The sequence below is a fragment of the Saccopteryx leptura genome, chromosome 2 (genome assembly GCF_036850995.1).
Source record: "Saccopteryx leptura isolate mSacLep1 chromosome 2, mSacLep1_pri_phased_curated, whole genome shotgun sequence".
NCBI lineage: Eukaryota > Metazoa > Chordata > Mammalia > Chiroptera > Emballonuridae > Saccopteryx > Saccopteryx leptura.
In genome coordinates this window covers 96,039,696-96,067,002 of record NC_089504.1, presented here as the reverse complement: position 1 = coordinate 96,067,002, position 27,307 = coordinate 96,039,696, and the positions used below count along the sequence as shown (strand labels likewise).

The 27,307-nt window shown below is 46.0% G+C and overlaps 1 protein-coding gene across 1 annotated transcript; it reads right to left on the bottom strand.

The window, feature by feature from the left end:
* Positions 1-769: 769 nt before the first annotated feature.
* On the bottom strand, positions 770-26,702 carry FBP1 (fructose-bisphosphatase 1). Its single transcript, XM_066368344.1, has 7 exons — positions 26,419-26,702; positions 15,034-15,196; positions 13,068-13,160; positions 7,605-7,745; positions 4,097-4,234; positions 2,903-3,022; positions 770-1,256 (listed from the first exon to the last, which is right to left on the bottom strand). Exons 1-7 carry the CDS (start codon positions 26,586-26,588, stop codon positions 1,065-1,067), a joined length of 1,017 nt encoding a protein of 338 aa, XP_066224441.1. The 5' UTR covers positions 26,589-26,702; the 3' UTR covers positions 770-1,064.
* Positions 26,703-27,307: the final 605 nt, after the last annotated feature.

Sequence of the window (27,307 nt, the reverse complement as noted above, 5' to 3'; positions counted from 1 at the left end):
TATATGATCGTCTAACCTTTAGGTTGCACACCTGAAGCTAATACAAAATAATATTAAATGTAAACTGTAATTGAAAAAAATTAAAAAACAAAATCTAGAGCTCAAGAAAAACCACAGGTGTTTCTTAAAACTTGATGTAATTTTCCATGATCTTGGAAATTCTAGTCCAGAAAGAACTCAGCGAAGAGAGCAAATGTTTACACAGAGTCTAGAAAAAAATACACTTATTTGCAACAATACTATTTTTTCATAAATTTTGTTTCTATGATGCATCTTCTTGCTTATGGCAATCAGACCTTAGAAATTATTAGGCTTTTTTAAGTTCAATAAAGTGTTCTGTTTTTATTTTAAAAAGTCACCATTGAGTGATAATGTAAGCCTTCCTTTGCGACTCACATAATTACACCCACATATGGAGGGGCCAAGAGGCTGTAGAGGGCATTGCCACTAACTCGTCCCTCTCCAGCTCCCAGCGGGGCGTGAACAGTCTTGCTCAGGATAGTGCCGCACACCCAGAGAGGCAACAGGCTAACTCTGAGTTTAATTGCCAGATGGGCTGAGTTCACATCTGAGCTCTGTCACTCACTGGCTGCGGACTGTGGCCAGATTACTTTACCTCTCTGTCCCCCATTCCATCGTCATGTAGTGGTGTAATGAGTTATTCATAGCATTTAATTCATGAGGTTGCTGTGAAGATTAAATGTCACCTAATGTTATGTGTATTAACTGTTGTTATTACTGTTATTATTTGACACAAAGCAATGAAAACTATTTTTAGAAAAAGTTTATTTTAGAAAAAGTTTACTTCTCCTCTATCTATTCAAAATATATCTTGACCATCAGTGGCACTATATGGATAGCATTTTGGTTAGGTAGTACAAGGTGTTACACAGCATTTGATGGTGAAGATACCTGTGTTTTTTATTTCTGCTGTCTAGGAATATATAATGCACAGTCAGAAGGGGGTAGCGCCATGTGAGCTAAAAGTCCAGATAAAAGGTTTTTTTGGGGGATTTGGGGTTTTTTTGTGGTATTTATTTTTTGGTGAGGGCAAGGTCAGCTCTTCATTTGGCAGCATGCTTCTTAGAGATCTCCAAGAACTCTCTCACGTCTTCAGGAGACCCCAAGATGATTGGCGCCCTCTGGTGGATGTCAGTGGGAACGATGTCCAGAATAGCTTCCTTCCCAGTGGTAGCCAATCCTCCCGCCTTCTCCATAATGTAGGCCATTGGGTTACATTCGTATAGCAGTCTCAACTGGAAAACAAGAGCCGAGAGCCGCGTCTTCACATCAGAAGGCATTACATAGAAAGCGGATTTATTCCATAGCAAAACAGTGCTGAGCTTGAGCAAGTTTCCAAGGTAACTGATACTCCCCCTTTCCTTCTATGAGGTTGTAAAAGCACCCAAGCACCCCCCCAGCACACATGCACGCGCGCGCGCGCGCACACACACACACACACACACACACCCCCCAAGGTTGCATATAAGACCAAATGGTTAATTTAGCCATTTGGTTAAATTAAGCCATTCATCAAGCCAGAGGCAGGAATAGATTGCTTGAAGCAAATATGAGACAGACCACCTGGACTCAGGACTGAATGACATATTGGCAAAACTGATGGCTCCCTTCTCTTTATAGCTTGGAAACTGGACCTAATGAGTGATTCTATGTGTGTTTTGGATGGAGCTTTGCCTATTCTAAAAGCATACAAAAATTCATGGTTATGTCTGGCTGCAGACATCTGGAAAGCAGACTGGCTCCTCCAAACAGTGTAATATTGTTTGCAACCCTCTACACATTCCTTTTATAATTCTCCCAAGGCTTGAGGGTTGGGATTTACTATATTATATGCATTGGCATTTACTTTTCAATATTCAGTTTTTTATTGTACGTATTTTCATGCAGTCTGCCTACTGCGCAGACAGCTTTCTGCAGGTGTTTCCTGACTTTTCCACACAGGTGTCATGGCCAGATTTGCAAAACTGAAAAAAAAGAAGGAACCTCAGAGTAGTCATGTTAAGGTACAATTTTTTTGAGACATTAGAGGAAAGTGCTGTAAAGCCGGCTAATCACTTAGGTTTGGACACTCGAGGTGCCCGGGACAAGAGTGGTGCTGGAAGTCAGTAAGGACGCCTTCAGGGAGATGGACACCCGATGCTGTAAGCAGAGATCTGAACATATCTGAATATTCAGATTTCTAACTATCTTATGGTGACTGTTGTTCCCACTCATTCTCCCATATTAAAAAAAGGACACTTTGTCTATTGGGAAAAACAAAAGGACAATACCTAGGAAGGAAGCACTGTCCCTCTGTGGGGTGCCGCTTAGCCGGCCTCAGCAGCACAGCCCACCCCGCGGGTGCACAGACACCGGGGGCATTCATGGTGCAGTCTGTGGTAATGGCTTACCTAAAAGCTCTAGGTTTCCCCTGAGACTCTTTCCTTTCCTAGAAAGGTACCATTTTCCTAGCAGCAAATGTCGGCTCGTTAGTTATTTCTATTTTATGCCTTTAGAAAGCAGTCAAAGAAAGCCTCTATTTGGAATACATATTTGATTTGCTGCCTCGGTAATGGGGCTGGACTGTTTCATTTCTCTTTATGAATGGAATTTATTTTGTTCAAGCCAAACCACTGGAACCCCTGAGCACTTTTTGTTTCACCCTTTCCCCACCGACCATAACACTATTTCTTCTCTTTAGCAATGTAAGGCTCTGCAAAGGCCATTTTTAGCTGAAATCACCTGGCTTTAACCAGGACAATCTTTAATCTAGATAAGAATGTGCCACAGACATCCTTAGCATCCACTGCAGAGTCTAACAGCTACCATTACATTTCCTTCTTCCTCGGTCAAATCCCCAGGCTGCAAGTGAAATTTGCCACTTCTCAGAGGATCCGCTTACCTTTCCTTTGGGGCTCTTCTTGTTCGCTGGGTACAGAAAGATCCCTCCATAGACCAGGGTGCGGTGGACATCAGCCACCATGGAGCCCACATACCTAGATCCGTAAGGGGCCGAATTATCCTACAAAGTTAAGATCAGTAATAATTAGGGTTGCAGAAAAGAAAGGGAAGTTCTCTGTGTGTCCTCTGCACTTATTCAATTCAACAACTGTTTAGTGAGCACCTACACGGTATGTGCTTAGGTCTTTGCTAGGAAATGTGATGAAAAATCCTGTTCCCAAGGAGCAGAAAATGGAATAACGGAGACAGCCTCTCATACATCTTACAGTGGGTACGTTACCCTCAGAAGCCCTGAGGAGGCTATAGGGTTGGGGCAGGCATCACAAAAATGGTACCACTTTGCAGAACCTTTCAGGTTCAGAAGGATTTTGCCAAACTGAGAGGCCTGGGCAAGGGCTGGGCTTCCATCCTGGGGAGGGATGTGTGCAGGCAAACAGAGCTCAGAGAAGCAGATGCTTCTACCTGGGGTCAGGGGCTGAGCGGTGGGGGTGGGGCGGGCATGAGGGGAATCCCAGGCAAGGTGGGAGGAGAGGCGACAGGGCTGGAAAGAGAGCCTGGGGCCAGCTCTGAGGGCCCTAATGCCAGGCTAACAACATGTGGACTTCCTTCTCAGACACAGCAGCCATCAGTGGCATTGACGGGGGTATGACAAAATGGGATATTTCCACATAGGACCAGCTCTGCAGAGAGCCATTTCCTGTCTTCCTGTTCAGTAATTTGTAACTCAGAGATACCAAGATGGACACCTTCAATCTTGAGACAACTGATAGAAATTTGTCAGATGCTGTGGGGCTGGTTCCTGGGCGCAAGATCCTAGATTTTGTACAATCTAGAATCATAGACCCCAGAAGTGAACATGTTTTATTGCCATGAATTCACTGATCCAGCTGGCTTAATTATCCTGATTTTATTCTGCCAAGAGAAAGTGGCAAAAGTATGAAACAGACCTTCCTACTGCGACATCCCAGGGCAGGGGTTCCAGTGCCCAGTACCAAGGTGGGAACTTAATCACGGGGTCAGTGCACAGTGGAATTCAAACTGTGTTCACCTCTGCACCTTCCCCTCTGGGGTAAATCAGGAATCAGCAGAGTTCTGCCTAGCTCAGAGGCCCCTCCCCCCCCGGGCCCCAACTTACTGGGGGGAACTTCTTCCTCTGGACATACTCTGTGACAGCAGGGTCAAAGTCCTTGGCATAGCCCTCATTGAGGCTGTAGATATTCCCTTTCTTCTTGATCTTCACATCCTTGTCCACCAGAATGAACTCTCCAATGGCCTGTGAAACAGGATGGAGGGAAGGAGAGGGGATGAGCCCACTCCCCTGGCCTCTGTGAGGGAGCAGCAGGCTGCGCGAGGCTGGGGGCAGGGGGGCAAGGCCTGCACCCACACCCACGCATCGGTACAAGAAGCTTGGTGTTTTGTTCTGTGGGCTTTTCTTACTGAAGTACAACTGACATATAGTATCAGTTTCTGCTGGACAACACAGTGATTTGATATTTGTATACACTGTGAAATGATCACCAGCACAGGATGCTCATGGCCGGGTCACTGGTGACTGCTGCCTGCCTCTCCAAGAACTGTGAGTAGGGCCAGGCGAAGAAGAGTCCTCGGTGAAACTAGTGAAAAGGAACTGGGGGAAAGGACAAAGGATGGAGAAGTTGACAGGGGAGAAGACTTTTGATTTTGTTTTTAAAAGGCTTCAGTAAAAGAAGAAAGATGCTTGACCAAGTGATTGCACAGTAAATAGAGCGTTGGCCTGAGACACTGAGGATCCAGGTTCGAAACCCTGAGGTCGCTAGCTTGGTCCCAAGGTCAATGGGGTCACTAGCTTGGCTGGAGCCCTCCCCACCCCTGCGTCAAGGCACATATGAGAAATTAATGAACAAATAAGGTGCCGCAACTATGAGTTGATGCTTCTCATCTCTCTCTTTTCCTGTCTGTCCCTCTCTCTATCTCCTCTCTTTCTCTCTCTGTCTCTTGCTAAAAGAAAAGAAAATATACAAAACGGAGGGCAGATATATGTAAAACAGCAGCAAACCCTCAGGGGGAATAAGAACTGTGTATCCAAAGCAACGTAAGATACGTAGTCGATGGTGCAGACAGAAGGCAGGGTGTCAGAGAAGGACAGTGGAGCTATGCCCAAGCGCTCTGGACTGCTCCAGCTTTCTGTTTCTACCTGGAGGACATTTCCCTTCTGCTTGCTGCTGTGGAAAAGAGTAGTGTCCTGAGTTCTGACACACAGCATACGTAGTAACTTCAGGTGCCTCTGCGCAGCGACTCACAAGGTGTTCCTCAGAGCATCCTCCCACAGAGTTGGGCTAAGCTGGTGCCTTCAGAGCTGAGGTTCTTCAAAACAGATTGGAATTTGGAGGAAAAGTGTCATATAACTCCTATTGCTCTGGACGGGGGATTGCTTGGGACTCCTGTGTGTCACTGATAAGAAGGTGACTGGGGATCTGCTCACTGGGGGAGGAGGCTGCTCCATAGAGGCAAGAGTTAGGTCTCTCCCCAGCCATCCATTTCCACAGGAAAGATTGGTTCCCGCCAATATGGAGCGCCAGGAGGGACGGAGGAGAGGAGAGCAGAGACTGGAATTAACAGTGGTCCCTGAAATGTGTCATTGTGAGAGATTCTTCTTTTTTTTCCTTTTTTGTATTTCCAACTACTTTGACCACAAATATGTAGAAATATTCTTTTATGATCGGAAAAATAAGTAAATAACTAAATATCTTTACCAAAAAGAGTCTGGAAAATGAAGTGATTGCACACCAGGTGCCACGGAGCTAACGCAGCCGTGCTTTGCAGACACCCACGCAGGTATCTGCCGGAGCGGCCAGAAGGAGGAGGAGGGGCGTCTCCCTTACATGGAGACAAGAGACCCAAAGTTAAAGCCTGCTAACAATGCAAATATAGCTGTTGGGTTTTTTCTTTTTTTTAGAGAAAACTTCAGCCTATCCTTGCAGCAAGCCAAAATGAAAAGAAAAGGCTAAACCGGTCTGAGGCTCAATCCCCCCCCTCGGGAGGGCAGCCAGCAGGGCGATAGGACAGTGGGCCTGCATCGTCCTCCCAAACACAGAGTGGCCCTTAGGCGTGAGGAAGGCAACAGACTATCAGATACACAGAAACTTACTCCCAGAGACACCAGTCTGCAATCTGGAAACAAGAAGAGATTAAATTTTTTTTTTCTACATGTCCGTCCACGCAAAGGTGACAGCAAAGTCACCAGAAGAATGTCAGGGAAGAAGTGTCTAATGAGATGATCAAATCAGTTGGCACTTGTCAGTGGTTGCAGAAACTGCACCCCGGGCTCCGAGTGAACTGTGCTCTGGATCCGCCATGGTTTTCTGTGAGGCCACCTCACTGGGAGGCTTCAACTAGTGCCATGCTCCCACCCTTGTTTATTTATTAAGTCCCGGTGCTTCCAAGGAGGCAAAGTCCAGTTGTGCAAGAGTGCAAGGGACAAAGGCGGCCCACATTGATTCAATGACCTGCCACACACAGAACCCAGGGCCTCGCCACGAGCAACCTGTCCTCTCTGGATTACGGCTGGCTGCCTGTCCTCGTGTGCACCTCGTCAGCAAAACACACCGAACAGACAACGTGTTTCATTAATGTCATCCAACAACATTGTTAAAACTAAAAGGTTTATGAACCCAACTCTTTTCCCCTTGGGACACTGGACCAGATGCATAATGAACAAACTGACCTAGTAAATATTACCCTATGGAGCCTGTATTCAATGGTGGATTTGCTGTAGTTGCACCAGATATTTAAAAAGATTTCTTTCCCTAATTTATTTGTTCTGTTAAAACTGTCATCTAACTCAGTAAATAACCCTAATTAATACATGTGTAGAAGAAATTATCTGCAAATTAAAGCTGCTAATGAGTATTTTTCATGACACCTTGGGCTTCTCTCCATGAGGCTGCTTTTCTCTATAAGGTGGACTAAGGAACTATCTTCATTTATTTATTTATTTTTTAATTTTCACATCCTTGAGTTCATCAAAGCCTTGTCAAAACTGTCGAGGTGAACTGAAGGTCTGCGTGCGTGTGCACATCAAATAAATGTGGTAGCTGTTCGCGTTGGGATACCTGTTCACGTCAGGAAGAGAAGCTGGTCATGAATACGGCGGGTGGTAGACGGACCGTCTATAGGCCCCATTGGGTGCATTAATGTGTTTTAGTTGGCTAGCACAGTGTTTTACAAATCCAGAAACATCACATTTTTATTAAGAAAAAAAAAAAGTGGTGTTTCTTAAACATTGGAAGCTTTGGCAGTTGTTACTGTTCCTTAGTCCAATTCACCACCATCTGCACGGTCACCCCTGACCTGCCTTCCCCGGCACACTGACTCATTTATATGGCTTGCCTGGCCTCGACGGGCATTTGAGTCAACTGAGTAATGTCTGTTCTAAAGATTTCATCTTGAAACAGAGGCCCTCTTTTATGCCCTGGACAGGTATTATTTCTCACCTCAGTAATCTTCTCATGATATGCACATTGTCCTTCATTTCGCTCACTTCTCCACCCCACCTCTGTCCCTCCATAGACTTTGTCTCCCACCTCTATGCAACCCTGCCTCCCATAACAGATGCTCACTCACAGCCATCAGCCCAGCACCCAACCCCTGACAGGGTCTCTCACCGGATCCAGCATGAAGCAGTTGACACCACACGCCATGGCCAGGACCAACATGGTGGCGCTGCCGTAGAGCGCGTAGCCGGCGGCCACCAGGTTCCGGCCCGGCTGCAGCGCGTCCTTCTCAGAAGGCTCATCGGCAGAGGTCTAGGACAAGAAAGAGAACAAAATATTTTTCTTTTTATCAGTTCAATCATTAGCAAGATGCATTATCAAGGTGCTTTCCTGATGAAATAGGGCATCTTCTTCGGGGCACCTTCCCTCACAAGCTGGTGAGACCTGATTATAGGACCACAGCAGCCTTCCCGCACCCCACATGTCTGCAGCTGGGTCCTCCTTCCAGTTACCGCCTCCAGTCTCACTCACTGGACATTCCCTCACTTCTCTATTTTCACTTTCAGAAAAGAGGATGCCTTCTTGCCAGCTCCTGCTAATTTAACATTACTATAGGCATCAATGTCCTTCACCTGCCTGCTCCATATTTCTTTAAACAAATTAAGTCTGGGTTGGAGGGCTGCGAGTCTGGCAAGGAGATCAACTTCAGGAGTCCCTGCCAGTCGCAGCCCGTCCCCCAGTGGGCAGTGTGGTCCACATCACTCACACATCAAAGGATTCTCAGAAATAACAGAACTTGGAACATCTCTCCAGAGTCATTAACAAAGTACGGCAGTTGCTTCCCATTTTTTGACCATGACCCACAGTAAGAAATACATTTTCCATCACAAACCAGTATAACACACACTCACATGCACACACAACTACAGAAATGTACCAAAACAATACTCACACATGATACGCACTCTAATCTTTTCCTTTCGTTAAAAAACACAGCCACTAGGGCATTTGACCCACAGTTTGCCTAACATCAGGGAACTGAACGCTGAAGGAGATGGCTCCTAGCCAGAGATTGCTAACTGATAATTACCTTCTTTATTAACACACAGTTGGCTTCTTCGTTCCTCAGAACCACCCCAAACAAATCTTTCAACTTGAACACTCACTACTTAAATTTAAACAAAAGTGAAAACGGGAAATTTCTGCCAATTTTATTTATTCTTTTCCAACTGGGGATCCCAGCAGCTGAGAGTAAGGGCACCTACACCATGATGTTGAAGAAGGTCATTCCAGCAAAAACATTCAGTGTAATTTCTTCCTGTAACTTTTGAAAGTGTTGCCCAGAGACCATCTGCATTAGATAATGTCCCTGCCTCAAGGAGTTCAGAATCTGTGCTGAAGATGGGCTGGTTTTGCCTGGCCAGCATCCCTAACCCTCCTGCTGATAACTACACCTTAATCATCCTTAAGAGACTACCTCTCTCCCTTTCAGCTCCAAGGGTTGGCACGTGACCTTGGCCTGACCAATGACATGCTTCAGGCCACAGTGATTGGTTGAGGGATGGCACGTAACCTAAGCCAAGCCAATCAGAGCCAGTGAGAGGATATTCTTGTTGGAACTGTTGGAAAAGAGGCTTGAGTTTTCTGTTTGAGCTGCTGGGGGGATTGGGTGTGAGCCTGGAGCTGTTGGCAGCCATCTTGTTACCACAGAGGAGGGAAGCAGTAGAGAAAAACAGGAAGTGTGTCCTGAGTAGGAGGTCTGAGTCCCTGAATGCAGCTGCACCCAAAGCAGGTCTACCCACTGGGCATTTTAGTTATGTGAACCAATTTTCTTTTTCCTCCCTCCTTCCTTCCTTTATTAAGTTAGAGTTGTGATACTGTCCATTGAATATTTTTTTAAAAAATTTCCATTGATTTGAGAGTGAGGGGGAAAAAGGAGAAAGAGAGAGAGAGAGAGAGAGAGAGAGAGAGAGAGAGAAGCATCAACTCGCCATTCCACTTAGTTGTTCCATTTAGTTGTGCACTCATTGATTGCTTTTTTTTTTTTTTTTGGCTTCAGAGACAGAGAGGGACAGAAAAAGACAGACAGATCAGAAGGGAGAGAGATGAGAAGCATCAATTCTTCACTGTGGCACCTTAGTTGTTCATTGATTACTTTCTCATATGTGCCTTGACCCAGGCAGGGGCTACAGCAGACCGAGTGACCCCTTGCTCAAGCCAGTGACCTTGGGCTCAAGCTGGTGAGCCTTGCTCAAAACAGATGAGCCTGTGCTCAAGCTGGCAACCCTGGTGTTTTGAACCTGGGTCTTCCGCATCCTAGTCCGATGCTCTATCCACTGTGCCACTGCCTGATCAGGCTGATAACTTCTTGTATGTACCCTGACTGGGGTTGAACCCACGACCTCTGGTTCGCCAGGTTGACACTTTGTCCACTGAGCCACCTGGCCAGGGTTGTCCATTGAATCTTAATACACAAAATAAACACTAGTAATATTAATAGCTACAATTTATTGAGCACTTTTTATGTGCCAGGCACTATTTTCAGTGTATTATACTTAATTTTTAGTATTTCTCTTTTATGCATATGGAAACAAAAAGCATAGAGTGGTTACCTTGCCCAAAGTCCCACACAGATAGTGTCACTGTCAGGAAGCTATTATTAATAGCAATTATTCCATATAGCTACTATTAATACATCTCCCTGTGCTTAGTTAAGGGAAATAAGTTGAATTCTGAAGCTGCTAGGACACTTTTAAAACTCTGCTTTGAGTTATGGGGACTGGAGGTTTTAAAGAACATTGCAAATTATAATGTGTCCAGTAGAGGGTGACCATGCTTGCGAGATGCCTAAAAATGATCACATATGAAAAATATTTAGCTTAAAGAATTTTTTTAAGGGAGGGCAGGAAAGCCACTTTAAAACATGTAAAAGAGTCTTATTTTCTGATGTTCTAAAAGCCAAATGACAATAAGAAGACTCAATATTTGGACATTCTAACTGTGAAGGTTGCCCAACATCTGAGAGGAAATTACATCCCTTTCTGGTGTGTCACCAGCCAGAAGCTGAATGACCCCTCCTGAGGTGCTGCAGCAGGAACTGCATGGAACACTGGACCACGTGCCCTTCAAGGTCCCTTCAGAGCCCATTTCCAGGCATTGCGTGGGCAAGGCCTGATACTGTTGTCGCAGATGCTGTGCCTCTCAGCAGGGGCCCTGGGAAACTCAATTCTAGCCCAGAACCATCCCAGCAGAAACCAGGAAAGGTAACCTTTGAAACATCAGGCACATCAATATTTATGCCCCGTAAGCCCTCAAATGGTTTCAATCAAAAGGCTTTTGAAACCTGAAGTGACTTAAAGGCAGTATCACAGTCATATTTTTTTCTTTAGCATGTGCAAGAGAGAGAGACAGGAAGGGAGAGAGATGAGAAGCATCAACTCTTAGTTGTGCCACTTTAGTTGTTCATTGATTGCTTCTCATACATGTCTTGACCCAGGGGCTTTATCTGAACCAGTGACCCCTTACTCAAGCCACGACCTTCTGGTCAAACTAACAACCTTGGGCTCAAGCCAAGAACCTTGGGCTTCAAGCCAGTGACCATGGGATTATGTTGATGATTCCACGCTTAAGCTGGCAAGCTCGTGCTCAAATAGGCAACCTTGGGGTTTTGAACCTGGGACCTCAGCATCCCAGGTGGATGCTCTTTCCACTGCGCCACCACTGGTCAGGCTTACACTGCTTTAGTTTTGGTTGCGTTATTAATTAACCAGCAGTCTTCCTTCACATGAAGACTTTTGCTACAAACCTTTTTTGATATACTGTAGATCTGATACTTTGCAGGTACAATTATCTGCCTCCATGCCTGTAACAGGAATGGTATATTTCATGGTTGGCTTGAGAAATAGATAAGTTCTTGCCTTTGCCTTTCTGGTGTGCGCATTAGACTCTTCTGTTACTTAAACTGACTTTGTGTGGATATCCCTCACAGCCAAGACAAAAGCAAAATACATGCCAGTGACAAAAGATAACTACCCCATGGTGGTCCTCACTTCCATATATTTGAAAGAACATTATATGCAATACAAGACAACAAGTCACTTTGAACAGTGAAGTGAAAGTTGGGGTCTCACTACTTAAGTTATGTTCTAAAACAGGGGGATGGGAAGAAACTTCTGTGGTCAGCTCAACCAGCCACCTTGTCCATTAAGATAAAGAAACTGACTCAGCCTCAATGGCATCTGTGAGGTTTTATTTCTAAATTAAGTAAGAAGGGCTGAAGCCAAGATGACATATTTCAGATTTCATGTGTTATGATGGGCCCACAGGTATGCATCCCATTTTGTTTGTATAGTTAAGCACTCGCCCACGACTACATTCTCTCTCTCTCTCTCTCTCTCTCTCTCTCTCTCTCACTCTCACACACACACACACACAGCACCTAAAGAAAAAGAAGGAAAGAGAGGCTCTAGAGGTAGAGTTACCTGCCTAGGTCACACAGGTAAAAGACCCAGGGCAGGGATCCAGGTCCCTACGTTGTAGCAGACTCTTTCCATAAGTGGACAGACAGTAAACCTTGTAGACTTTCCCATCACATGATCTCTACCACGACCACTGAGCCCTGCCATGTAAACAAATGAGCTGAACCTGTGCCATTAAATTTTTATTTAGCAAAAGCAAAAATTAAATTTCATATAAATGTTATGGGCCATGAAATATTCTTTAGTTTTTTTTCCAACCATTAAAAAATGTAGAAGGTTTCCATTTTGCTCATGCGCCATGAAAATCAGGCAATAGGCTGAATTTGGCCTTGGAGAGGGTCATAGTTTGCAGACCTCTGGTTTAGAGGATTTAGAGACAATTTTGACATATACAGTGTCTATTGTTGTCACATTCTCACAATTCTCAGTTCACATAACATCACCACTCTAACTACCCTATACTGTCTCTTTTAATTTTTATTTTATTTTCTATTATAAAAGGAAGCACGATACAGTTGTAAGTAAACTATCTTTCTCTTCCCAACCACACTTTGCTACATTTTCTTTTAACAACTTAATGGGCCCTGGCCTATTGGCTCAGTGGTAGAGTGTCAGCCAGGTGTGTGGATGTCCTGGGTTCGATTCCCAGTCAAGACACACAGGAGAAGCAACTATCTGCTTCTCCACTTCTCCCCCTTCCCTCTCTTTCTCTCTCTCTCTCTTCCCCTCCCACAGACACAGCTTGATTAGTTTGAGAAAGCTGGCCTCGGGCAGGCACTGAGGAAGGCTCCATGGACCGTGGCCCCTGCCTCAGGCACTAAAAAACTGACTCAGTTGCTGAGCAAAGGAGGAGTGGTCCCAGATGGGCAGATCATCACCCCCTAGTGGGCTTGCTGGGTGGATCCTGGTCAGGGTGCATGTGGGAGTCTATCTCTCTGCTTTCCCACATCTCACTAAAAAAACAAACAAACAATTGAATGGATCTTCACTATGCAGCTAATGCCGACAAAGTTAGAACTCAAGACATAAACCCATGCCAAGCCTCACAGAGTTTCACGATATACATCTGGCTGCTCCAATAGTGAAACAGGACTGGACACTCAACCTTAACTTTCCTCTTGACCCCAAGTCAGGAGCTTGAGACACTGCATTTTACCTTTCTGTAGATGCCAAAAATGGTTCCAATGGACACAAGGCAGTCAATGTTGGAAGATCCATCCAGGGGATCAAAACAGACCACATATTTCCCCTGAACAATAAAAGAGATAAAGGAAAATACAACTTTACTTTACAAATAAACACATTATGACAAAATAGAATGTATGCAGTAAGGGGATTAAAAAAAGGAATCTAGGGGAAGTTCAAGAAATGTGAGTCTTATTTATACTCTGTCATGGAAGCTGTGAGTGGCATACAAAATGAAAACAGCAACAGCTATATATATCAAATCATCATTAAGCAGAGAAAATACAACTTAAAATAGGTGTAGACAAAGGTGATAGAATATAGATAAATGTCTTAATTTTGTACACTATTGATATAGCTGAATCATAATTTTGGTGTGAGTTTCCTGGCAGCCAAAGGAAAAAGAGAAACAAAGTTAGCCATTTACTTCTTTTTATTTATTAGGGAAATAAGACGTATAATTCCTTAAATGCAGCAAGGGCAACATGAATTTCTATAACAAACTTCACATGCAGGTCTAATAGATGACACTTGGAGTTGCAGTGCACCGAGTTTTCAACAACATCCCATCTGGAATTCCCAGAGGAAATAATTCTCTGTTGCAGGAAACCACCAAAGATCCGCTCTTTGGATGGGATTGTCAGTGGTACTCTGGAGCTGGCTGGTAACTGTCACGAGAGCTTACTGTGCACATCTCTTCCCAACTCTGCTTTCAGTGATGGTAGTTTGAAACCAACTATGGGTGAGTATTTACAAAGTTGATATTGGCAATTATAACAAATCAGAGATTTTTTTTTTTCAAGATAGAACCAGTTTATCAGCACACCGTTGGGGGTTTTTCATCTCCAAATTAGCTACTTTAGGAGGATGTGGTTTTTAAATTTCTGCATCAAATTAAGACAATTCTAGATTCCCTGACCACCTCTTAACCAATCGCCCTGGGTAATGAAGGAGAAACTATCACCTGGACAGCAAGAACATGCCCATTATTGTAGTCAGAGCAATTGGGCTGACGGATAGGAAATATTGAACAAGAAATTCAATCCACATGTCTGAAACTTCCACATACCTTGAGAAGTTCAACAGAGAACAACATAAACTTTGAATATGACATGTAGTACTTTTTAGGAAGGATGTAAAACAAATTAATTGGATGTTGTTCCCCATGCTCTTCAAAAGATCAAGATTGGGTACTAGGCAGCCTCTTTAAGTTCATCTTCTGATTACTTCTTTCTAATTCTACTCTTCCACGTTCCCAATTCATCTCAAACTGGGAAAGGTAGTACGTAAGCCCATATAACTGCACTCCTCATTTCAAAAGTTTCTTTTTATTATCACATGATTGTTGTTCTATAAAAGCTGGATAGACTCTTTCCATTCCCTTTTGCAACAATAATTTATTACTGAGCTCCCTACAATGGGCCAGATATTATGCTAGATGCCAAGAAACAGAGAAGAATATAATTCATTCTCCACTCTCAAGAAACAATCGGATGAATAGGCTTCCAAATGGATTCCAATGCATAAATCAGTGGCAGGAATTCTTAACAGTTTAGATTGGTTGGGTGTAAAGGTTGAGAGTTCAGTGGATGGAGATGAAGGGAAAGAAGTCGTTAACAGAAGCCAGATTATGAAGAGCCTTGAACATGACCATGAAAAGTTAGGAGTGGAGATGAGTATGAGTATATATGAGTCTCTCCCATGTATGGTCCCACCAGAGAGATGATAATGGCATGGACTAAGATGGTAAGGTATACAAGGGACTGCAGTCTGAGATGTGGTAGTGAGGATGAATCTGTGAAATGATGACTCATAGTTTGAGAGCAGCCTAGGGTGACTCCTAGGAATGCAGCTTGGCTGAACGATTCGAGTAACTTAGGAAGCTAGGAAGAAAAATGTTTACATTAAAACCCCAGATGATAAAAATTCAGACCCACCCTTTTCTCAGGTTCTACAATTATGGCTTCTTTATCTTCTTCTGACACAAGAACACATGTTGCAAAGGATGACCGTAACACGTTGACAACCAGGTCATTGGAGAGGACATCCAGCTTCTTCACTTGATCGCCTGTCACATTGGTAGAACCAGCAATTCCATAGCTGGAGGGAAGAAAAACCACAAAGATATAAGCTGTGACCACCAGATTATGTATCTATGCCTATAAACCCACTGAAGGTGGCCTGTAGTGAGAGTCAGAAGAAAGATGCATGGTTTAGAAGAACAAGAAGGATGACCATCCCTCTGAATGGGAAGGAAACACTGTCATTCATCTATCCAACACCTGTCATGGTACCCAGCACCTTTGTGGTTAGATCTCTGTTTCTCAACCTTTTATTTTTCATTATAGCCTCTAAAAAGGCTCTTAAGACTTTTCCCACTAACACTCCTTTATAAAACTTCAATTTTAATACTGAAGATATGGCACATATCTGTTTACAAATTGTACACTTTTTGTGTTTTACACACAAAAAGATTGATGTTTTTCACCTTTCCCCAGAACCAGTTTTTACCCCTGAATGCATAGGTTAATGTTTAATCGGTTGAGAGACACAGCAAGCAAAGAAACCTTCTGGGTAGGAGAGAGCCTGAGATGTGAGTGAAGCCAAGAGAGTCTATGGTTTTATAGCTGAAAGCATCCTTAAAGAAAAGATACCGACTGGCCCACCACCTCAGTTCACAGAGGCAGAGGCAGACAGGAGCTTACTCCGAGACAGCAACAGGCTTTTCCAAACCAGAGCGGCAGAGCAGAGGAGAGCTCGCTGGGGCCCCCAGGCCAGGGTTCTCTCATTGGCACACCCTGCCTCTGGCTGGCAGGAGACCTAAAAGCTGGAGGGACAAGGACAGGGGTCAGGAACCTTTTTGGCTGAGAGAGCCATGAACGCCACATATTTTAAAATGTAATTCCATGAGAGCCATAAAACAACCCGTGTACTTTACACATTATCCAATTAAAATTTAGTGTTGTCCCAGAGGACAGCTGTGATTGGCTCCAGCCACCCACAACCATGAACATGAGGAGTAGGAAATGAATGGATTGTAATACATGAGAATGTTTTATATTTTTAACATTTTTTTTTATTAAAGATTTGTCTGTGAGCCAGATGCAGCCATCAAAAGAGCCACATCTGGCTCGTGAACCATAGGTTCCCGACCCCTGGACTAGGAAGTCTAGAAATTCTACTTTATTTTCAAGTCAGTAATTGTGGAATTCTCAGAATCCCAGTGACTAGTCCAAAATGCAGCCTGGTTTGTTAGGATGAGGGAAGAAGAGGGTTGTCATAGCCCGGGCTTGGATAGGAACACCGAAGGGAGAGGAAAGGTTGCATTGGGATGGGACAGACGAGAGACTGGATGTGGGACAGAAAGAGCCAGAATGTAGAGTAGTGCGGAACAGCAGGGAGCGGGTGACAAAGGCACAGCCCCACCCTTGGCCACATTTCTGGGAGCACTGGCCTGAAAACTGCCTGTCATGGCATCCATTGCCTCAGCTCCCCAGAATGCATTTTCTCTGAACCTGACTTGTATGTCTCTGGCTGGACACATCTGCACCAATCCCAGAAATCGTCCAAACCCCAGTGTCTCATCTGGCCTGACTCCCTCCGGGTCGTCACTCCATGATCTCACACCCCACGTTCCAGTTTTTCCCAGAGACGCAGGCTAAGCCGCAGGTCTGACTGGTCCTTTGGTCCTTTACTCATGAAATAAGATGAAACGGGAGAAGTAGGAGGAGAGCTGGAGGAACCAGATGCTGTTTCTCCTAAAGGAGTGACTCCATGTCCCTGAGCTTCTTGTTCTTACTCCACATGATCTCTCCCTCGCCTTGCCTGCGAGACTGACATCAGTCGAGAGAGGAGGCAGCCAGACTCTGGGTGGAGCTGGGGGGCTTGGCAGGGCCACTGACAGAAATACCTCTCCCTCACTGGCCCTGCTGGCACTGATCATCAGTCCTTCCTAGCCAAAGGCGTCATTGATCAAAGTCACCGCGAATTCAGGAGGACGGCGGCACTGATCGAAAGAGCATGGATGTCATGACAGAGACCCAGCTTGGACCTGCACTCCGCAAGCCCCTCGCCCTCACTGAGCCTCCTTTGCCCTGCCTTTGCCCACGGAAGCAATGGTTCCCTGTGAAGCTGTCCGAGGACTGCAGGTGCTAACGTGCACTTTGCACAGCTCTGATGCCTCATGTTAGTTCCATCTCCAAAGGGAGCTCTCATTCAGGATCTGAATGTACTGAGAGGAACATGGGTGCAGGCAATCCCTGGCTTCATCCACCTCACGCTGGTGTGGTTGCTTATCCTTTTCTTCCAGGAGGATGAGGACAGAGGCCATGTTTTCCCCCAGTGTTCCAATTTTCAGCACACAGTAAGCCCTCAGTAAGTGTTTGATGACTGAATGAATGGTATTCACTGAGAAGAGAGGAACTGTGTCTGAAGGAATGTGTACAGCAGTGACCAACTCCTAAGGTTGTTCCACACTTTGGGGTGCCGGGGGAAGCCACTGGCATGATCCCCGGAAGGGAAGGCTTGTTGGGAAGGCCCCGGGGAAGGCAGGGGCAGAAGGACAAAGCAGGTACAGGAAGGGACTGTTTCACACTGTGGCCCATGTTCCACCAGCTCGGGCATCTCACTTAGTAAGAAGGGTGAAGGCCAGCTAGCTCCTAGTGGAGCTGTGTGAGTGTTCATTTATGCCACAACTATTTACTGGGTACCCAGCATGCCCCAGAAACTGCCCTGAGTGCTGGGGTTGCAGTGCAGAACAAGGCAGGTGATATCACTGGCCTCGTGGAGCTTATAGTTTACTGAGTGAGACGAACAAGAAACAAATAAGCGCTTTTGAATGAATAAGATAATGTCAGATAGTGACCAGTGCCCTAATAAAATGAAACAAGATGCCTGAGTATAGTGGGGGTGGGGGGGAGGCGGGAGAGAGGGGTTAGATGGGTAAGGAAGGTCTCACTGCAAAGGAGTTCTTCAAACTGAATGATACCTTGAAAGAGGGAGGCATAAAACACCCTAAAGCAACCCAAATAAGTCTAGGAGTAATGACTCCACCAAATAGCTTCATGTAAGAAATTTATACACAGAAAACAGGAATTTTGTTTTTCACACATTTCCAAATGGGAAGGGGTACTCTGTGCATATTTGCATAACTTCTTAAACCTCCTGGTCTTTCCCCCGTGGATCCAGGGAACTCCGAAACGAAGGAAGAGGAAACCCGGAGGAGAGGGCCCTGCAAGGCGGCCCCTCGTTGGTGGTGCTCCTGAGCCAGCAGTTCCCTCCCAGCCCCGTTCCAGGACGGACTGGTTTCCCTATGACTGTGTCCCAAATGCAGAGTCCCCACTGTTTGTTTAGGGGAACTGAATGCAAGTGAGAGAGTCCCTGATGCAGTGGACCATATTTTCTGAGCTTGTATACTCAGCAGTTGGGCAAACAAAAGTGAGAAGAAAGTTCTATAGCCCTAGATCATGCCATGGACTATGAGAGGTTACCGTCAGTGTCAGGGCAGCTGACTTGTCCAGCCAAGACCACACTAGCTGAGTTCTCCACTGCTGCTCCAGAATTCTAAATTGACCCCTGCCCTTGGCTCACAGAGGGTGGTATCACCTGTTTATGATGGGAGTTGGGTGAGGCCACATGAACTGCTGCAGGATGAACACTGTGGGGACACTCCCCATATCCACCCGTTCTTAGATCAGTTCCCAATTGCTGCTCCCCAGAGCCAGAACCAAGCAGCAAATGAGGCTGCAGGGATATGGGGAAATCATCACAAACTCTGACAAAAAGTCTTCCAGAGGTCAACTGTGCCTTACAATTAATATAGAGAAAGAGAAACAAGTCAAAAGGTTGAAGAAATGGCCCTGGCTGGTTGGCTCAGTGGTAGAGGGTTGGCCTGGCATGCAGAAGTCCCAGGTTCGATTCCCGGCCAGGGCACACAGGAGAAGTGCCCATCTGCTTCTCCACCCCTCCCCCTCTCCTTCCTCTCTGTCTCTCTCTTCCCCTCCCGCAGCCGAGGCTCCATTGGAGCAAGGATGGTGAGGGCGCTAGGGATGGCTCCTTGGCCTCTGCCCCAGGCTCTAGAGTGGCTCTGGTCGCAACAGAGCGATGCCCCGGAGGGGCAGAGCGTCGCCCCCTGGTGGGCGTGCCGGGTGGATCCCGGTCAGGCGCATGCGGGAGTCTGTCTGACTGTCTCTCCCCGTTTCCAGCTTCGGAAAAATACAAAAAAAAAAAAAAAAAAGGTTGAAGAAATGGGTTGACCTGAGCAAGCTGTAAACCTCTAGACTTACCTCCTTTCCCCACCCATGCAGAAAAGGAGCCAGGAGCAGGTGGGCACTGCTCAAGCAGCGACAGGGACCTTAGCTGTGACTGAGCCAGTGACTTGATTTGCCCAGGAAGCTTTTTCTAAATGCAAGTTATCACAGACGTGAAGGCATCATCATGGGCAGGGACTCTAGACCACGGAGGTCCAAATCCCAGCTCTGCCCACCAGATGCTAAGCAACCCTGGGCAAGTCACTTAGCATCTCTGACCTTTCGTTCTTCATCTGAAAAATGGGAATTAGGTATATCTACACCACAGTATATATAACAGGGGCAGTAAATGAGCTGATCCAGATAAAAGGCTAGAACAGAGCTTGGCAAGTGAGCAAGAAATGTTCTTGTCCCACGTTCATCCCAAACTCCCCTGGCGGTCATACAACCATGCAAGGCAGGTTCCGGCAAGAACACAGCACCAGAGACCTGAGTCCTAATCCGGCCTTTCTTTTTTACTGATTTTGCATCAAGGTGTCTCAGCTTCCTGATGGATTATTTCTGTTTCCCAGCTTTGTAAGTATGAGGGCTGATCTGTGTGATGCACCTGGTTCACAACAGCTTAACTGCAGCCACCATTGTTCTTAATGGAGCCCCCACCCCCAACCCCCAGGCATCCACCAAATAAATGTTGATGGATGAGGTGGAGCTGAAACGAAGACCTCTAAACCAGTTCCACAGGCAAGTCCTGGGAAGACAGCCAGTGCAGAACTGTGCCACAGGTAACAAGCAACAAAAGAGAGCACTCTAACTCTCACTGCGGGTATTATTTCATTTGAGATGCTTACAACATTTCACTTCCATTTCATTCACATTATCAGCCCTAGTAGCTTGGGGTTGGGAGAATCCTCCTGTCAGGGTTTAAGCCCTTGTGGCTATTCCTTTTTAAATCCCTAGAGATGCAAGTGTGAGGAACAAAAATTGATTAGAAAACTTGTCTAATAGATCCCTTCTTTTACTTTTACTATAAACCTCAGTGAAGAGCTGACAAAAACTTTAAGTCACTTCAGTTAATATGATGGGGAACTCCTTAGAAGAATAGGTTAGTTTGGCCAGTATTTAATATCCTTAGAAATTTGGATTAAATATTCACATTGTCTTTAAATCGTCACATTGTTTCTGGAATGGAGCTAACCATTTCACAGCCAGGGTCTGTGATTTCTAATTTCTGAAGCACAGCCCTAAAGACAACGACCGGAGGCAGCGCCACCCTTAGGGAAGAACTCTCAATAACTTTCTTGATTTGCTAACGTCAGATTACAGTATTTCCTCCTAATGCCACATGGCATCCAACACCCAGGTAGCACTTCAGATAGCACACATACAAAAACCATGTGGGAAAGCACCCAATGGAAGAAAAAGGCAGACAGATTATTATTTAATCCTTATCGCTAAAGTCCAAGGTGACACTGACTTGTTTGTTATTAATTGATTTGAAGGTAAATCACCAACCATTCACCCAGTTGGGAACGTCCAAGGGTCACATCAGTAACACATTGAAGGAGAGGCACCAACCAGAGCAGCTTTTAAAGATCACAACCCCCAGCCTTCGCTGGGGTTCACTCTGAGCAAAGTGGACAAACAGGGTGGAGTGTGGCTGGCTCTGCTTCTGGTATGAAAAGGAAGTTACAGTTCAGTCTTTGGAAATACAAAGACACAAATTCAAAAAATATAAAATAAATGTGATAAAGTATCCCAAAGTTTTATGTCATATACTCTGCAAATTTGAAGATAAACTGAATGTATTATTAAATGACCTGTATGTATGTATGTATTAAATGACCTGTAATCCCAAAAGTAAAACTGAAGTTATTTAATATTTTCTTCCATCAACACTGAGAGGACCCCTTATATTCAAGCAACTGTTCTGGACACCACCTTAGTATGAGGGGAGGAGGTTTCCTGTCACTGATCTGAGCTTGCAACATTGTTTCCACATATAATGGTCTAGCCTGAAATACAGGCCTGTTGCCCTGCATGTGGGCAACCACTAAGGAATGAAAACAACAAAAAAAATATTTCTATTAAAAAAAAAATCTGCCTGACCTGTGGTAGCACAGTGGATAAAGCATCAATCTGGAAACGCTGAGGTTGCTGGTTCAAAACCCTGGGCTTGCCTGGTCAAGGCACATATGGGAGTTGATGCTTCCTGCTCCTCCCCCCTGTCTTTCTCTCCTCTGTCTCACTCTCTCCCTCTCTCTCCTCTCTAAAAATGAATAAATAAAATTTAAAAAAAAATCTTCAGTCTAGAAAAAAAAATATTAGTACCTGTTTAATAAACTTGTTCATCCACACACAACTCTCTGAGGTTAAAAAAGACAGTTGTCTCTATCTTACAAGTGGGGAAACTGAGTCTCGGAGATGTTACATCAGTTGTCTGAATCCTCACAAAAATTAAGTGGCAGAGCCAAGAGTCTGAGCCCAGCTCTAACTGGCTCCGAAATTCATTCTTAAGCTTGACATGTTCTAGGTCTGCTCCATCTGGTCCTGCTTTTCTCCTCTTCCTTTCTGCCTCAGGGCAGAATGGACCGAAACCCAGTGGCCAAATCTTTAGTCAGCGCTTCGTGCCCAAGTTCCAGATGGGCATGTTCAACAGCTGGCTGGACCACATCTCCAGTTGGATAGCCCTCTTATATCTCAAGATCAACATATCTAAAATGTCAGAATCATCTTCCCATCCTCCCCCAGCCTCAAAAATATCAGCTCCTTCTTAGGAATTCTGTCCCTATTTAGTGTTGTTTTTAATGGCAGGCCCTGCTGTCACTTGCTAGGACTCTCTTAGAAGCTGTCCTTCTCCCCCAATCTACACTCAGATTCCTCCTAGGCCCGCCCCCTCCTCTTGCTACTGCTCTGGCTCCGATGGCCACTCTTCTTGCCCCTCCCCTTTTCAATTGTTTCCCCCAAGTATTAGCTTTTTGTCTTCTGGTTCTGTACATCCAATCATGTCTCCCCCAGAATAGTCTCTAATCATAGTACTGCCCTACTCAAAAACCTTTACTCTCTCCCCTCTGCATCCCCATAAAATATAAAATATTCATCCTCACCATTTGGTGTTCCCCAAAGCACCCACAAGGCAATGTCCACAGACATCCCGCTACGCATACACCGTGCTTCCAGGGATGAGCAACTTTTCCAGGGATATTCTCCCACCTGGTAGCTTTCCTCACACAATGGCCTGACCTGCAACGCTCCCCAGCCCTTGAGAGATTCCCATCTAGATGCTCCTTGACTCTTTGCATCTATATTGTATTTTTGACACCTCTAAGAAAACATCTTTCAGAATCTCTACTTTGTTTTAGAACTAATTCTATGTTTGTATTTTTCCTACAGCATAAGCTCTGTGTCAGTCTTATCTCTCAGGCTCTCTAGAACTTTGTACATTGTGGGTGTTCAATAGAATCAGTGAATTCTTCAAACAGTGACTTGGAAACAGGTACAAAGGGAAGTCAACTGACCATGCCTAAAGCAAAAGCCTAAGACACTGGAGGGCCACCTTCACCCAAAGGAATAGTAACAGAGAAATGAGAGGCACTGGAATTTGAACAGTGAACTCATCAGATCCACCTGCAGGCTGCAGACTGGTCTCATGCTAGAACAGAAGGCTGCAGACTGGTTTCAGGGGGAGACCAGACAGCTGGCTGCCCCTCACCTCTACTGACAGTGGGGGGAGGAGCCAGAAGCACAGAGTACTGGCTTCAGAAACAGGCTGGCTCTGAGGCAATGGCTTCTTGAGATACAAGTCATAATTCAAATAAAAAATGTAATTAGCCCTGGCTGGTTGGCTCAGCGGTAGAGCATCGGCCCAGTGTGTGGAAGTTCCAGGTTTGATTACCGGTCAGGGCACACTGGAGAAGCACCCATCTGCTTCTCCACCCCTCCCCCCTTCTTCCTCTCTCTCTCTCTCTCTCCTCCCCTCCTGCAGCCAAGGCTTCATTGGAGCAAAGTTAGCCTGGGCGCTGGGGGATGGCTCCATGGCCACAACGAAGTGACACCCTAGATGGGCAGAGCATCGCCCCCTAGTGGGCGTGCCGGGTGGATCTCAGTCGGATGCATGCGGGAATCTGTCTGACTGCCTCCCGGCTTCTAACTTTGGAAAAATACAAAAAAAAAGTAATTAATGGTTGAGACTTAGAGTTGGGTCAAGTTTAACTGATTTCTAAAATAATAAAAGAAGAAATGTGTGGTTTAGTGAAAAGAGCCCAACCTAGACCACAGGCCAGGGCACCTTGTCATCCCCAGTCTTGGGGTCCTCTTCTGTGCAAAGAAGGGTGGGACCAGGTGATCCTAAGGTTTTCAGGTGAAAACTCTATGACTCTATAAATGTCTTATTAAGAGCAAGAAAAATGGTTAAAGAGCAACTGCTGGTTGACAGAGAGAGAGAGCGCGCTCAAGCAACCTTGTTGGGCTCTGCTGAAACTCCTAAAGTCTCCCTGCTGAGACATCATGACTGAGCTCCAGAAACTGGCTCTTGTGAGGTTCCTGCAAATCAGCAAACATCTGTCATTCTGGGTGCACACCCGTCCAGGGCAAGTCTTCAGCACTAATAAGCTATCTGAAGGCACGCTAACCTTTTCACCCAAGACATCAAAGCCAATGATGAATGTAATTGGGAGCCCTGACTTGAGATCTTGTCTTACTGCCGCTTCCCTGACTGCACATTGTACTGAGACAGCCAAACTCTTATTTTCCCACCAGGGTACTTCAGTATTTAAGTGTCTGGGTGTGGTCCTTGTCGGCTGCCCACATGGCCAGGCATCAACCCCTGTTCCACAAATACAACACTGAAATAATCAAAGAGCAGTGAAGTGTGCTAACATCGGGGAAGAGTAAAACAGCTCATGATGCATCCATGCAATGAAACACTAGCAACGGTTAAAATGAAGGAGGCGGATTTAGATGTCCTGCCACATGGTCATCATATATTGTTGAATGATGAAGGCAAACTGCAGAAATATGTTAACTGTGAGCCCATTTTGTTTTCTATTTACATGTAGACGTATGTAAATCTATATCATATATAAACTTATATGAGTATGAACAAGTATCTGAGAAAATAACCCGTACATTATTAGTGGAGGGCACCCCAGAGAATGAATGGAGGTGGGTTTCATTTTTCTCTTTGTGCTCTTTTGAGTGGTTTGAATTTTTGTCAATGACTGCATCTTATTAAGTAGTTTATAATGATAACAATAACATTTTTAAAACCTAGTAGCCACCACTATTTATTTTTAAAAATATACACATTTCAAAAAGCCAAAATTAGTACCCTTTGTCCAGGTCTCACTGAGGGTTCTATTTATTTATTTATTTGTTTGTTTGTTTATTTATTTATGAGAGAGAGAGAGAGAGGCAGAGAGAGGGACAGACAGACAGGAAGGGAGAGAGAAGAGAAGCATCAATTCTTCATTGTGGCACCTTAGTTGTTTATTGATTGATTTCTCGTATGTGCCTTGACTGGGGGGCTACAGCAGAGCGAGTGACCCCTTGCTCAAGCCAGTGACCATGGGCTCAAGCCAGTGACCTTGGGCACCACGCTGAAGCTTGTGAGCCCGCGTTTAAGCTGGTGACCTCAGGGTTTCAAACCCAGGTCCTCCACATCCCAGTTCGATGCTCTATTCATGCACCACCGCCTGGTCAGGCTATCTGAGGGTTCTTGAAAGGTGGGATATATGCACCTCAAAGCAGATCTTGCATTTCCAAGTTTCTCTGGAAGTTTTAAAGGTATGGACACACTTATAAAATAATATAAGAAATGACAAGTACTCCTTTTTTTTAAAGGCCCTTTTTTCTCAAAGACAGATACAGCTATGAGGCCTTCCCTACCTGTTATAAATTCAATTTGAAGTAGATTTTAACTGAGTATGTTTCCTAAAGCAAAGGCTCCCTGGAAATGTGTTATAAGAGAGCCACAGGTGAAACAGTGATGGAGTCACCACCTTCCTCACATACCTGGCCCAGTCCCTCTCCCAGCCAGGCACATCCTTGCTTGCCACCTGAAAAGAAGGGCGACAACACACACCTTTCTTAAGAGTCAGCAATCTGTACTGTGGGACTGGAGCCAAACGGTTTATCAGAAAGGGAAACCAGGTTGCAGGGGTTATGCTTCTTCAGATCAGCTCTGAACACCCTGCACAGCTTTCATAGTGTCCCTGAGAGTTGAAATGTTAGGAAGGAGTGGGGGCAATCTGAAAACCCAGGTCGCTTTCAGCTAAGTGAAGACCAGATAAATATGAAATACTCCTGCACATCAGAATAAGTCAGAGAGAATTTGTGTAAGCCTTACAAAACTTACAAAAGCCTCACAAGAAAGTGGACTTTGAACCCCCATGTCCTGTGAGTCGTTTGCTGCACACAAGGTAATGTGCAGACCAACAACACGGGCACCACCTAAGATCTTCTTAGAAATGCAGAGTCCAGCCCCCGCGGGACCTGCTGCGTGCACCCTTTGCACACAACCTTGCTGCTCCTGAGAGCGCTGGGCATGCCGGCTTCCTCCCAGCCTGCCTGTGGCTTCCCTGCCTCCTAACAGGACTTATTTAGGCTCCAGGAGATACTGGCTTAGAAACCCAACTTGAGACCCCAATTCCATAGGGAGTGAAGGAGGTCAAAGAAGAGAAGGGAAAAGAAGGCACTGTCCAGCACTTTCCTGTGTGAGGCTAGGATAAGTATGAGCAACCAGTTTCACCCGGAAGAACCTGACAGGTGTCTCAGACAAGACAGGCTGCTCGGCCTTATGAAGGAGCTGCAGGATGGAGACACATATGGTGGGGTGACAGGCTCCCAGGTGGGCACCTACTAGCTGGAGAGAGGAGGAACCAGTGACTGAGTGCAAACCTCTGGAGAGAGGGAAATGGAGAGAGGGAGGCAGGGAAGGAGGGAGAGAGCCTTCCAGCTGTCAGACAGGCTGACAGGCTGACAGCAGGAGAGTCAGAGGACCAGACCTCAGACTGCCAGGCACACCCCCAGCTGGACAGACAGACAGGACAGGGCCTGGCGGCCTGAAGCCTGACTCACAGGTTGGCGATGCCAGCCTTGCGCACCGCCGTGGAGATGGCTTTGACGGCGGTGCAGAGCGCGTTGAGCAGCTGGGTCATCTCGCCCGTGCCACGGGCCTTCCTGCCCTCCTCCATGACGAAGCGGGTCAGGGTAACAATGTCCGTATCGAAGGCCGAGCGGTCCGTCATGCTGAGGCCAGGCTGCTATGCGCTGGGCGGCGGGAGGTCGGGCCACGGTCGCTGAGTGTCCGCGCTCTCGGAGCGTGGCTGGCACAAGGCAGGTCCCGCTGTGAGTCCTGGGGACGCCTATAAGCAACAGGTCCCCGTCCCCGCCCCGGGAACACCTCCGTGCCCCGCCCCGCCCCGGCATCCCCCACGGCGTCCTGTTCCTTGTGGCATCTCCCTCCCCCGTCGGCTTCGCTATCGCCACCGCCCCCGTCCCCGCGGCCACCTCCACTTCCTCCAGTGTCGCCCCGCTAGGCTCCCGCCAGCTGAAAGCGGCTGTTGGCATTGCGAGCGTCTCTCTGAGCCACCTGTGCTACCGCCTTCAGTCCCTGCAAGGACCTGCCGCGGAGGCGCAGTCATGATTTCCCCAAACATAAAACGAAAGTTCAGAAGGTTGTGTCACGTGCTCAGGGCAGCACAGCTGGTCACTGCGGTGTCGTGTCGCAGGCTGCGGGGTTCCCTCGGAGGCCGCCCACCCCTGCTCCCCGCCTTCTGCCCACCGCTGCCCTCGATGGCCCACTTTCGCATCCTTCATTCACAGATTCACCTCTTCTCAAGATTTCTTCATTCATCTCTTCTCAAGATTTCTGTAATTCGAGAGCTTTGAGGGACCTTGGTTTCCATTATCTGTGTTTTGCAGCAAAGACAGTGGCAGACACTGAGAAATGTCTCCAGGATACTGC

Coding starts and splice junctions, on each gene's coding strand:
- FBP1 (XM_066368344.1), bottom strand. CDS start 26,588: ATGACGGACCGCTCGGCCTTCGATACGGACATTGTTACCCTGACCCGC. Junction 7,746..13,067: donor TTTTTGGCATCTACAGAAAG/GTAAAATGCAGT, acceptor TTCTTGTCCTAG/ACCTCTGCCGATGAGCCTTC. Junction 3,023..4,096: donor AGAGGAAGAAGTTCCCCCCA/GTAAGTTGGGGC, acceptor TTAACTTTGTAG/GATAATTCGGCCCCTTACGG.